This window comes from Uranotaenia lowii, chromosome 1, assembly GCF_029784155.1.
Source record: "Uranotaenia lowii strain MFRU-FL chromosome 1, ASM2978415v1, whole genome shotgun sequence".
NCBI lineage: Eukaryota > Metazoa > Arthropoda > Insecta > Diptera > Culicidae > Uranotaenia > Uranotaenia lowii.
In genome coordinates this window covers 147967423-147980701 of record NC_073691.1, presented here as the reverse complement: position 1 = coordinate 147980701, position 13279 = coordinate 147967423, and the positions used below count along the sequence as shown (strand labels likewise).

Sequence of the window (13279 nt, the reverse complement as noted above, 5' to 3'; positions counted from 1 at the left end):
GGTGATGACAGTTTCAGAACCGCACCGACTCACGCGAACCGGTTCTGCGCATGAGAAACGCAGGGGATCTGTCAAAATGTGACAGCTCTGCTGAATACGAGGGGTGTTTATGCGTTTGTTTTTTTCAATATGCGGGGTCAACAGGCCCAACATAATCAGCAAGATTCTTTCTTGTGAAAGAACGCGCATGTAAATTGTGCAGAAATGTAGCATTCCATATTGCCTGGCCGTGCCGTGACTCGGTTGCGCGGATATCGTATAGAAATAAGTTCGTACTTTACCCGGACTTATTCACATAATTCGCAAAATTTGATAAACAAGCCTCATCATTCATAAAAGCATTTTCAAATCTTAACACTGAACAATGAAATTTTTGTTGGAAGCCTTCAACAAAACTAGAAACTGCTGAGGGGCCGTTCAGATACCACGTGGACAGAAAATTGAGATTTTTTATCCCCTCCTCCCCCTCCGTGGACAAGCGTGGACATTTGGCAAACCCCTACCCCCCTCCCCGGATGTCCACGTGGACAGATTTTAAATTGTTTTTTTTTTTAATCTAATTTGACAGTTAGAAAACACCACTTTTTGCCTTTTTTGTTATTGAAATGGCTGATTTTAGAAAAAAAAAAAACGAATAAGCATTTCCAGAAATGAAATAATTAAAAAAACATTAATTTTTAAATTATTATATATATTGCTTTCAAGTGGCTACTAGTTGTTTAAACTTAAACTGGAAAGCTTTGCCATTCTAAGATTATGATTGAAATATCTTAATATTTATTCACATTTAGAAAATATTTTGAAAGTAAGTATGTTCACGTGGACATAACCCAAACCCCTACCCCCCTCTCCGTGGACAAGCGTGGACATTTCCATGCACCCCCCCCCCCTAAGTTGTCCACGTATAAATTATATTATATTCCAGCACACATGTTCTTGTTTTGAGTTTGACAAATTTTAAATTAAATTCCCTGTTTTGTCAAGAGAAATGACCAAGCTAGTTAGAATTCTCTAAAAAAATAACCAAAATTGGATCTTAAAGATATCTTAGAGGCGAATCTACCAAGCAAGCCTCTCTAATAAAATAAATTAAATTAAATCTTAAAGATAGGATTAAATCCTCTCAATCAGCTGGTTCAAAAAATGCCAAGATTTGTCCCACCCGGCCGGCCGGAATCCGGATTACGTGCATGTAGTGAATTTAAATTCAAAATCAAGTTGAATTTAATCAACCACCTGAGACGCGCTACAAACAACCGTCCGAGTTGAAAGTCGTTAGCAGAATCCCGTTAAATTTTCTATTTTCTTGTCATCAAGAGAAGAGAGCGTTTCTCTCTTTCGTTCATACGCTTATTTTTATTTACATAACTATACATAATTAATCATGAACCGCAATAGGTTTGTTCATTTGAAACATTTTCTGATTCTATTTGTCTTTCATTCGAATCTTTAAACATATTTTAGCAATATCATTAATTAGAATAAGTTATTCACTTTTGTACTTCTATTATTCTTTACATCATTCCCTACAGTGCATAGAAAACCTGCGATGCTTAGAATTAATTTAAATGAATAATTCATTTCATTTCAGATTGAAACAATAACAATTATTGTTACTATTTCAATCTGAATTTAGCTTCTAGCTTTGAATTATCAAATTTACAGAAAATCCAAGTAGAACCACTGATCATACTGACAGGACACTGCACAAATTCGATCATTTTCTGGCTAATTTTTTTTCGTCAAATTTAGCAGGTTCGCAATACCGACGGCAGGTGGCGAACCTATAATTTTTCCAGTAGAAATGCCCTGTAGGAAAAATGTACCTGTTTTGCACGATTTTATCGTCTGAATTGCCTGTTTTTTTGCGAAAGTCGGGTGGCATTTTCTAACTGGGATAGCATTTCTTCAAATCGATCGATGCGCACTCTGGAATCGATATTGCGTACTATCGATTCCAGAGTGCGTAAATTATCCAAAAAACGAAATCGACTGTCCAGTCAGTATGGTCAGTGGTAGAACGTTGTGTCACGTTCGTCACGTCTTCATTAGCACAGATTAGGTTGAGATTTGCAGACTTGTGTGTAGTCGGCGCTACCAAATTCAGAGTAATACAATTTTTTTTCATTTGTTTTAAAGGTTTTAAAGCTCTATTATAATAAGATGAGTGTTTCACGACATGTATGTACATAAATATCAACCTCTGTACCACATTGTATAAAGATATCGTTTGAAAGGTTTTGTTTTCTTTTTTTTTATTCTATAGTAGTTTTACCACGTTTTACCATGTTTATCCCAAGCAACATTTTAAACTCCTAATGGTTTTGTAAGAAAAAAGGGAAGTTTTTTAGGAGCATTGAAAACGTGTTGATAGCTGTAAAGCTTATTTGACGAAGATCGTTATATATTCTATCTTCAGGACAGCTACAAAACGACTATAAAATAATTTATAAAACCCCTATCTAGTTCATGATTATTTTATATTAACAGCCCGAATAGGAGATAACCATGGTATCACATTCATTTTCCAGTGAATTTTAATGTTATCTTGTATTTCATGGTAAAAAGAACATCCGAGCTTAATTCAAGAATTTACACACTCCAAGTTTTTCGTGTACGGTTAATATTTTGACAGCCGCGGCACGTGTTTTTTTTCTATTTCTTTCATTCTCGCTCGGCCGGTAGTCAATTTTTCGAGGTTTTTTTTTTGTGAATTTGTTCGAAGTAATCGGAAATGGGCGCAATGGTAAGTTTAATATCGAAGCTGTCCAAAGGGCAAACAGATTAAGAACCTTTTTTTTATTAATTCCAGCAGTGTAAAACCGACACACTAACGAGTGGCACAGGATGCGGTAGCCAACGGATGCCACGAGCAGCAATGAGATGCGGGAGTTGCGAGCATCAAAATCCAGCGAATTATTCGTAATTTAGAGTGCGTGAGTAAAGTGTTCATAAAGTGTTAAAGATTCTTTAAATAAATAGTTAATGTAAATTAATTCATTTGTTTTTAGTTTAAAAAAAATTATAAAAATGATGACATAATCAAAAACAATAACAAACACCCCAAAAAGAGCAAAGATTTTTATTTCAGCGGGCTAACAATGTAAATAATCGGATTTTCATGGTTTTACCATGAAAAACTGGAAGCTGAAAGAACCATGAACTTTATATTTTTTGGCTTTCCAATGTATGGAAAATCGCCATTTTTTTCATGGTCACGCTGCATAACAATACCCCTTTTTCATGGTTATTTTCGTCAAAACGATGAAATGTATGGTCGAAAACTATGAATTCCAATGTGCATTCACGGTATCGAGGAAGATAATAATCATTGTGTAAACCATACAATTTATAGTTTGTGAATATGGAATTCATGGTTTTTTCACGGTGCAATCCTATTCGGGAAGGACTCCCGAATTCAGCTTATCTCCAAGTTCTCGACAATAATAAATTTAAACGTAAATCACAAAATAATCTAAGTAGTTCTTCTTTCACATTCATCATCGATTTCTTGACAATAATTGATTTAAGCCGTTTTTTATTAAGTTCTTCATCATTTCTATTTGAAAAAGGCTGTCACCCTTGTTACGACTCCACAGTTTTAACGTAAACAAACCGGATTGTTTCGAAATCGGATCCGAATTCTCGAGGTGCAACGAAGCAGATTTCAAGAAGGTAGCGGACTGCATAAATGCAGAAATCAAGAAAAAGCCGCTCACGCTACTGCTGGCAAAAAATAGGAGCAATCCAGGCAAGCCGAATCCTGCCAAATAGATTTGAACGGAGCAAGAAGGAATTGGTAGGTGTTTCGTTCATTCAAAATATTAAAATCCTAAAAAGTTTTTGTAAACTTTACAGAAGCCTGCACAACTTCACAAGGATCTACAGGATACAAGCCAAACACTCGGAAATCGGAGAATGTGGACGGCTTCGTAAAGTGCCTCGGAAGTGCAAATATTTACTATTTTATTGACTAGCTTGCGGTAACCGTCTTAGTGAAAGTTTTTTTTTTGTGTAAAAATGGAACAATTAAATAAATATTTTCTAATCGATTTACACCCAGTGAGTTTTCATTATTATTATTAAGTGGGCCTGTTTTGTCAGCCAGTCAAAAATACCTTGTATCATTGAAACAGATCCGGTGAAAGTTTGATTGTAGAACAAAATTATGGTTGATTATTTTATACTTCGGCACTTTAAGTGGGCGCGCGGTTTATTTCCCAGTTTTTTTCAATTTTAATCGATAAAATTGAAAGCGCAACAATTTTACACATTGAGATACCAAGTTTAGTTGATTAATATAATAATAGGAACATCAAAGTCATTCCTCAGTCTTGGAAAATGAAATCTTTTTCTTTTTTGTTGAGTAAGATAATTCAAGCAAAGTCAAAACCCTTTTCGGACGAAAAATTCACGAAAATCTTATATTACGCATGAGATTTAATTTAATTATCTGCAACCTGCTCTCGGATAGTTTGTAGGTTTGTAGGATGGTTGTATAGGTTCTCTGTGGTATAGGGTACTTGAAATGTTCTCCTCCTGTAGGTGGGCCTTTTGACTCTTTTAAGGGTTTTATAGATGTTTTAATGGGGTTAATATAACTTTTCGTTTTTTTATAACGAGGTTTTAAAGCGCCCTTCCAGTTTCTTATAGAATTTAAATTGTTACTTGGGTATGGCATTCGCGACTTTATACAGTTGGAAATAAAAATTTAAACAGATGTTCACAGAGCAGTAATTCGAACTATCAAACAAATTAAGCTTATATTGGTATTGTTTTCATACGGATTTATAAAATTAGACTAAAAACCATGAGTGAATGAAAAAGTATTATAACTGTTTTCGATTGCAAATGGCTTGTCGGAGAGATTACTGAAAAACCTACTAATCGTCTCGCTTCGGGTGGACTTTGAGAAGCCATCTATTTAGTGAAAACCATCCGAATAAGACAAAAAATCTGACTTATGTACTTTGAGAACATTCTCCAAAGTCAAACAATTCATCATCGGATGGTTACGCCTCCATAATTCTGAAAAAAAAACAGGTAAATCAAAATATGAGGATTATTTAACTTGCAGGCTTACTTAATTCCCATCGCGAGCCAATCGATGCAGGCGCCCCATTGAATTCATATTACGCAGCAGGTAACCGGATTTCTCCGAAATTGCACCTACCAAAGCATGCATTTTTATCTCCGTGCCATCCGGTACCAGGCAACATATTCAGCAGAAGCGTCAAATCGTTCGGTCATTCGCGTGCGTGCCGTCATAACAATTCGTTAAGTTTTCGGTGTTTGTTGTTGTTTTGTTTGACAGTTCGAGCTCGAGCGAGGCAACATATCGAAAGGTGTCGTCGCGGTGTCATCTGCCGAGGCCAGTGCGATCTCAAATTCCCTTTCGAACGTATCGGTGCAGCCCTGCTTTGGGGTTTCAGTTCCTGCAAATTGAGCTGTATAGCAGGAGGCTAACTTGTGCTGCACTTTCGGTGCCCGAAAAGAGTGTGCGAGAGACCATCAACTGATTACTGCATTAGTGGGGTACTTGTGGTGAGGTAAAGTGTGTAGTATTCTGGTTTTTTGCGACACATACGTAAGCATAATGGCGTAGTCAGTGCAACCGAGTGAAACTGTCTGTGACGACGTGGTGGAAAATTGCTATTCTAGAAAATCGAGTGAAATCCGGAACACGGGTCCGACACGCGGTGTCCCGAGAGACTGGGTGAGTTTGTTATCGGGAAAAAGATAACCGATAGGTGCGGTGCAACGTGTGAAAGTGACATATTTGGCAATCTAACTTTCAACTTTTGTTGCTGACTACTGCGTTGAGAACAGCAATACGCATATCCAAAGAAGGTCACCTGCCTATCTTTCCCCCACTCAGCAACCATTTGAGACGTTGAGGCATTTTATTATCGAAAATGACTCCGATCGGAGAAATTATAACCCACTACCAGAAAAGCATCGACCGATCGCTGGACAACGAGCAAAGGGTGAGTAGAAATTTTTTCACTTCCTTCATTTGCTAGTTACCTAGAGATGATAGGGGAGGATGATCGGGATTTAGGGTGAAAGGATGAATGAAGCATAAAGAGACAGACAGAAAATACCATTTCAGCAACAGAAAAGTTCGAATACGTTCAGCTCATTCAAATCTCAAAATGTATCATTCAAGGGATTGGAGGAAAATCCCGTCCAATTCTAGCAGCTGATTTTGGTTTTGCTCTTAGGAGCGAAAGAGAGAAACGATTATGATTTTTTCCCCCCATAGCAAATATCAACTACTTTTCATTGTGGTTATATTTATTTTCATTATCGATTTCTGTGGTTTTTTTTTGCTTTTACTGTTGCTATGTTTAGCCAATTTTAACTCTTAGTTCTTCTCTAATCTTATCTATTGTATCATTTTTAGTCAAATATTTCCACTCAAATTCCGACTTGATTGTTTATAAAGTATTATAATTTTAAGTCAATAGAATTTTAAAATTTATATTGCAGATTTTAGTTCCACAAAAAAACAAAACAATGATTCAACATGAGCTGTTCCAATAAATATGAAATTTTCACAAGTTTTCGCATGGTGAATGATGACTCCTTTTTTTTTAACAAATTCGATTATCAAAAACTGAACGTTTAACCAAAATGTAATTGATATTTTTTCTTGCAATTTGCATATTTAGGCCCTTGCCCGTGCGAAGATTTCGAATTTGGCCTTCTATTCTCTCCGGTCCGTATTAAATTTTAGTCTTTGATGTACCCTTGGTAATGGAGTAATGCAATTTATTCCACAAGGCATAGAAATCCATATTTATTCCGAGGTGCCAAGAAATTAAGAGCTTACTCATACCGTATTTTTTTTCACCTGGAGGCAAACTAGAGGCAACCTAGGTTCGCTCTAACTGCTGTCATCGTGCTCATTTATTGCTCGAGAGGCAACCTAGGTTCGCTCGAAAAAGGGACGGAGTCGCCCTGAGAAAAAAGTCAGTTTTGCGAGAAGTTCACCAATACTCTCAACGTTGTTGTCAAAACATTTAACAGCTGTTTTTGGCTGAAAACAAAACAGTTGAAATCATGAACGGGCAAATGATTATTGCCGCGATTTTGAACCTCTCAGCCAAGCAAAATCGTGCTATCTGCAGTCCAGTGCAATCCGGACACGAAAAACGGCAATCCGGATGTGAAGAACCGAATGAAGAAATCCAGAAGGGAGAACAAAATGACAGCTGCATGTAAACATTGCGCTCGTTCTCACGCACACCTACGTATGGAATAACTCGAAACCCGAAACTTGCTTTTTTATTCTGACGGTTCTAGAGCCAAATCCGGAATCAAAAAAAAATACGCCATCAGATTCGTTAGGGTACGCTGAAACAAAATATGCAATTATTTCTATCAGCTCTCGCTTTATAGATAACTTTTGAAAATTGGTAGAAACTGTTAAGAAATTTGTGCGCCAAAATGTTCCAAAATCATTTATTTAATCATAGGCACTATAAATGCTGGAATACTTATACAAATCTCAAGACACCGTTTATTTTTTAAAATTTTCCTTTTATTAGTCAGCGTCAGTAGCGAAATTTTAATATGTTAAATTTGCTAGATTGCAGCCTTCAGCTTTTTATATGTTTAAACTGTTTTCCAATTTAAACTTTTTTCTTTAAATGTAATCTCATAAACTTATGTTGAATATTGAAATTTCATTATGGTCCATTAGATAAAAAAACTCTTCGTTGATTGAAGGCAGTTTATGCACAGAAGTTTACGACTTGTTGTGATTTTTGCACAAACAAATTGTATCAATTCCAATATTCCTACTTTCTAATAAAATCCTACCTATATCTTTTTTCCCGCATAAATAGCTGCTGCACTGCATCAACAAGCTGTATCGATTGCCGATCTTGGTGCAGCACCTGCAGGAAACCGGCATCGGTAGGACGGTGAATGGGTTGCGCCGGCACGATGGAGAGGTCGGGGTCGCCGCCAAAGCCCTGGTCACCAAATGGAAACGGATGGTAGCGGCCGAAGAGGACGATGATGGCCAGAATGGGGAAGAGGAGCCGGAGGAAGACGACGAGGACAGAGGCCATCAGGACCGATCAGCTGGCAGGGGAGACGACCAATCGGCATTTTCATCGCGGGATGATCGGGATCAAGATATGTCGGAGAACTATCTGGAACAAGGTAAGAGAAAATGGCGATGAAAATCGATTTCTTTAGCTCTGTTTGGAATAAAGTTATCGAAGCCAGTTTGAGGGTCAATTTAATCGAACATTTGAGAGAAACTCCCTCGTTAAAAAAAACCTTAGCCCTTTGAAAATGAAAAATCAGATTATTCAGATGAAGAATCTATTCTTAAAACGGCCTTTTTTCCTCACAGATGATGGGTACGATGAAAAACCGTTGCAAGTCGATGAGCAATTGTATGATGACGAGGTACCGATCGACTACGAAGAGGAACCGGCCAAGTCACGAGATTTATCTGAACAGGAAGACGACGACGTAGATAACGACGAAAATAATTATGAAGGAACTCCGAACGGATACCATCCACGATCGATGGAAGATGATAGTGAGCGAGTAAGCACCAGCAGTAGCCATCGACATCGAGAACGGAGATCCAGTCACGATAGTGACAGTAGGAAGATCGATACAGGCCACCGAAGTAGTAGCAGTAGGAGTAAGTCAAAGGAGTACTCCCACAGCAAGAGCAAGAGCTCGTCATCTTCTCACTCGTCGAAGGAAGGTGGAAATGGCAGCAGCAGCATTAGGTCCAGGGATCGGGATCACGATCGGAAGAGTGGCTCTTCGTCGTCTTCGAAAAAATCGTCGAGCCATGATAAGGATAGGGAAAGATCTGGGAAACATACCAGCAGTAGTAGTAGTAGTAGCCGCAAAGAGTCTAACCACTCAAAGGCTAAAGAAAGTAGTAACTCTCAGAGGGATAAAGACTCAAGCAGCAAACAACACTCGAGTTCCTCCAAGAGTTCCTCAAGCAAGCATGACAAGGAGTCTTCCTCGAGTAGCAAACGGCAGCTTTCGCCGGAAAGGTCAGAAGATGAGAACGTTTCTAAAAAGATAAAGAAGGAAGAATCCAGCAAATCGAGTGCAAAGGAAAAGTCCAGCCGCGTTAGCAGTAAGACTTCTAGTAGCAAGGATAGGACCAAAAAATCTTCAGACAAAAAAAGAGAATCTTCATCTAAAAAGTCAAGCCCAAAAGCAAACACATCTGACGATGAAGAAGAAGGGATCAATCATTCTGAGGGAACCAGTTTTGACGCCGTCATGGCCATGATGGATATGCCGTCTTCATCGAAAAAGAAGCAGCCCGGCAAAGGGCTGGAAAAAGATAAATCATCGTCCTTCAGCATGCCACCGCCGGCGCAGAAAATCAAAACGGAAAAACAGTCCCCTAGCTCCTCGGGCAAAAGCCGCGAAGCCCGATCTCCGAGCACTGCCTCCAGCAGTAGTGGCTACAGCAGCAGTTCCTCCTCCTCAACGCCCTCCCTACTGAAGCAGAAAGTTAAACTGGAACCATTGCCGGACGCTTCGGAGTTGGTAGAATCGCTACCAACCATTTCTCCCAATTATCGACCGATGCCGCTGAACCAGGTCGTGATGGATTGTGTGTTTTCCAACAACGGCAAGGCTCAGCGGTCGATTCTGACCGAAGAAGAGACCCTCGGCCACAGCATGCAGTCCAAAAACCTTCGCACCAAAGTTTTCTCCGGCATCAAAACCTTCACTGGAATCGTGCCCAGCCTGTACGACCTGTGCATCCGACTCTTACAGGAAAATATCGAGCTGCTGGATTGCACCGGCGGAATTCCGTTCGATATGCTCAAGCCGGTCCTGGAACGTGCCTCCGCTAAACAGCTAGAATATCTGGAAGAAGTGAACCCGTACCTGTTGGAGGACACTGACATCCTTTGGGAGCAGCACTGCAAACGACTCTTCCGAAGCCAAAAACGAAAGGAAGAAGAGTGCGAGTCCTGGCGGGAAATGTACGCTGTAAGTTCTATTCAAATAGTTTCCCGTATAAACTCATAAAACTGTTCTCTTTTTCATTCTTCCAACAGCGTTGTTCAAAAGAAAGAGAGGTAAAGCTGAACCGTTTGACAGCCAACATCAAGATGGCCCAGGTAGAACAGACGGCAGCGGTCAGGAGATCCCAGCTGGCCTACGTTGATGCATCGATGGTCAAACCTCCTCGACAGGTGATAAGCAAGCAAATCAAGTACGGCACAGCCAAGGCTCCGGTTGTTTCGCCGGCTGCTCGGGTAGCATCACTGAAGAACGTGGGCGGCAACATAACTGGGGCTGGAGATTCCCGGCTCAAAGTTGCCCCCGGCGTTCGGGACAACGCCCAGGCACATGGTTCGTATTCTTCACCATCACTCGAGCGCATCATCAAGTGCTGAAAGTAAACTAACGCTATGATTATTTTTCTTTTATTGCAGTTTTTGCACCCACCAAACCGAAGAAAGCCCCTCTTATGGCAAAGGTGATGACGTCCATTAAAGGCTTCAAAGGTTTCCGCCGGTAGGTTTCCTTATCGTTTTCAATTGATGAAAAACCAAAATCGTATAAACATCACTATGGAGATACAACAAAAAAAAAAACTCATGCATGAGTACGGAAACCCATAAGCAGCAGCAACATCACTTTTGTGCGAAATTGCGTTTTCACTGGTATCGGGGAACGTAAGGCGATCTCCATCGAATTGGTAACGAAAAACAAGGAAACGCAAGCTGAACACAGAAACCTGTTGATCAGTTAGAGCAGTAGTCTCAGGGAATGGTGGGAACAGGCTCCGCATTGTTGAAAGGCTTTTGATGTGTCCAGTTAAGATTACGATTTTAATCGAATAGCGAAGGAAATAAAAAAGCAGATACCAGCTCTTTTTGGTCTCGAACATGCAACCTGCGCTAAATAGTATCGTATTCAAGGAAATTGTTTATATTGAAATTATTTATATTAGTTTTTTTTATGAAATTTTAAACAAAAAAAGTATGAAAGAAGTCATTTCGCCAAATAGAAATGTCGGTTCTAGGTTTTTGTCATGTTAAACCATTATTGGTTCAGCGGTTGTGTCTTCATTATTTCGCCTATCCCTGTAAATAGTTAGATTTTCTAGTTATAGTGCAAACTCAAATATAATAAATACAAACAATTGAATCTATCAACATAATGTAGTCCAATATATTCTTAAATATGTAGAAATATAACAGACTGCTGGTAGCAAAAAATAATCGCAAGCTGTTTTGATTTCCAGTAATTATTTGCCGTTTCCAGCTGCCAATGGATGATGCATCGAAGGAATCCTGAAAACGTAAAAATTATCGAAGCAATCCATGACTTTGAAATCAAGCACATGGAGTGAAAATTTTATTAGTTCAATGTAAGTCTTCATACAAATCAGTTGAAATAAAAAAAAAAACTTTACAAAAGAGTTCACTCTCTGCCCTCGAGACGATCAGAGAGTGTGCTAGCTTCGAATCCAAAAGGCAACAGTTTTTTCTTCATTCAATGCGTAGATTAGTGAAGTTATGATGAGTCCTTCCACCAGGTGACAGTCCTGGTCGGACCATCCCCGAATGGATGGACACAGAAAACCTGCGAGGACAACTTTACTATACTTATGTATTTAGGTACGTGCTAAACCAGGTCACACACTTCTCAAGAACCCTTTTGTTGTTGGGAAGTCGGTAGAGGAGTATGTGGGAAAGGTGGAAGGATGCTACTACGAGAGGAGAAAATCATTGTATGTCATCAAAATTGAAGCAAAGATCAAGGAAGAAAGCTATTTACGTTTTTCTGATCCGGGTATCGATGTCTTTCTTGGTACCACCATCAGGCGTTATCTGGCTACTAAGATACTGGAAGCACTCCACTTTCTCAACTTGTTGCCCAGCTGCCATGCTACCACGAAATTGGAAGGATGTGTTGATCTTCATCGACTTGCCCGCATAATCAAATATCATACCCTGAATCATTCATATCATTCTGTTCTGATTACATGAATAGTGACTATACCAGTAATCGTTCTAAAATCTTCTAATTTTTTACTAACGTTTTCAATTGATTTTAAGATCTGCTGCCTTGGAGCTTTCGGTGAGGTCGTCGAGTTTGCTCTGCATATCTGGTTGTGTTTGGGTGAGCAAAACAATATCGTCAGCCAGGTCAAGGTCATTCAGTTGCTCCATTGTTGAAGGATTCCACGGCAATCCTCGGTTCGATGCACAGTCAATCGATCCAATCAGAATCTCATCCATTACGATTAGAAAAAGTAGCGGTGATAGAATACATCCTTGTCTCACTCCAGCAATTACCGGGATAGGTTCGGACAAGACACCGTCGTGCAAGACCTTGCACGAAAATGCCTCGTATTGTGCTTCGATGAGATGGACTAGTTTCTCTGGGACCCCTCGTCGCCTTAGAGCCGCCCAGATGTTTTCATGGTTAAGTAGGTCGAATGCTTTTTCGAAATCAACGAACACCAGCAGAAGAGAGTCCTGGAATTCGTTGATTTGTTCCAGTTCCGTCCGGATCGGAATCCAGCTTGTTGCCATCGGAGTGTAGCGTCGATTTTCTCCTGGATCCTGTTCAGGATCACCTTGCAGAGTACTTTGAGGGTTGTATAGATCAACGTTATGCCTCGCCAGTTACCGCACTCTTTCAGGTCTCCTTTCTTCGGGACCTTTACGTACCCTGCATCCATTCGGCCAGGAATGTTGCAGTATCCCAGATGTCAGCGAAAAGACGGTGCAACATTTGTGCTTATAGGGCTGGGTCGGCTTTCAGCATTTCAGCAGGGATGCAATCGATTCCAGATGCTTTGTTGGATTTCATGTTTTTTGATTGCCGCTTCTATTTAAGCCAGCGAGGGCGCTTCCGAGTTGACACCGTTTATGCGACTCACTGTTGGCGCTTCGAGCTGCGGGTTCTGTTGGCCATCGCTATTCGTGACTCGGAAGAGTTGTTCGAAGTGCTCAGTCCATCGTTTGAGCTGATCTGTTCGATCGATCAATAACTGACCTGCTCGGTCTTTCAGCGGCATTCTTGCATTAGTCCTTGCACCACTGAGGCGGCGAGAAATGTTATATAGTAATCGGATATCTCCATTGGCGGCGGCTCTTTCTCCCTCTTCGGCTAGGGAGTTTGTCCAGGCTCTCTTGTCTCGTCTACAAGCTCGTTTTACTGCCTTTTCCAGCTCCGCATATCGTAAGCGGGCGGCTGCTTTGGCTGACCCGGTACATGCCTGCTCAATTCCGACTTTCGCCTTTCT

The 13279-nt window shown here is 40.1% G+C and overlaps 1 protein-coding gene across 1 annotated transcript; it reads left to right on the top strand.

Annotated features, from left to right (window-relative positions):
* The first annotated feature begins 5258 nt into the window (after positions 1 to 5258).
* On the top strand, positions 5259 to 11243 carry LOC129740459 (transcription elongation factor B polypeptide 3). Its single transcript, XM_055732142.1, has 5 exons — positions 5259 to 5987; positions 7854 to 8175; positions 8372 to 10002; positions 10071 to 10368; positions 10452 to 11243. Exons 1-5 carry the CDS (start codon positions 5916 to 5918, stop codon positions 10535 to 10537), a joined length of 2409 nt encoding a protein of 802 aa, XP_055588117.1. The 5' UTR covers positions 5259 to 5915; the 3' UTR covers positions 10538 to 11243.
* Positions 11244 to 13279: the final 2036 nt, after the last annotated feature.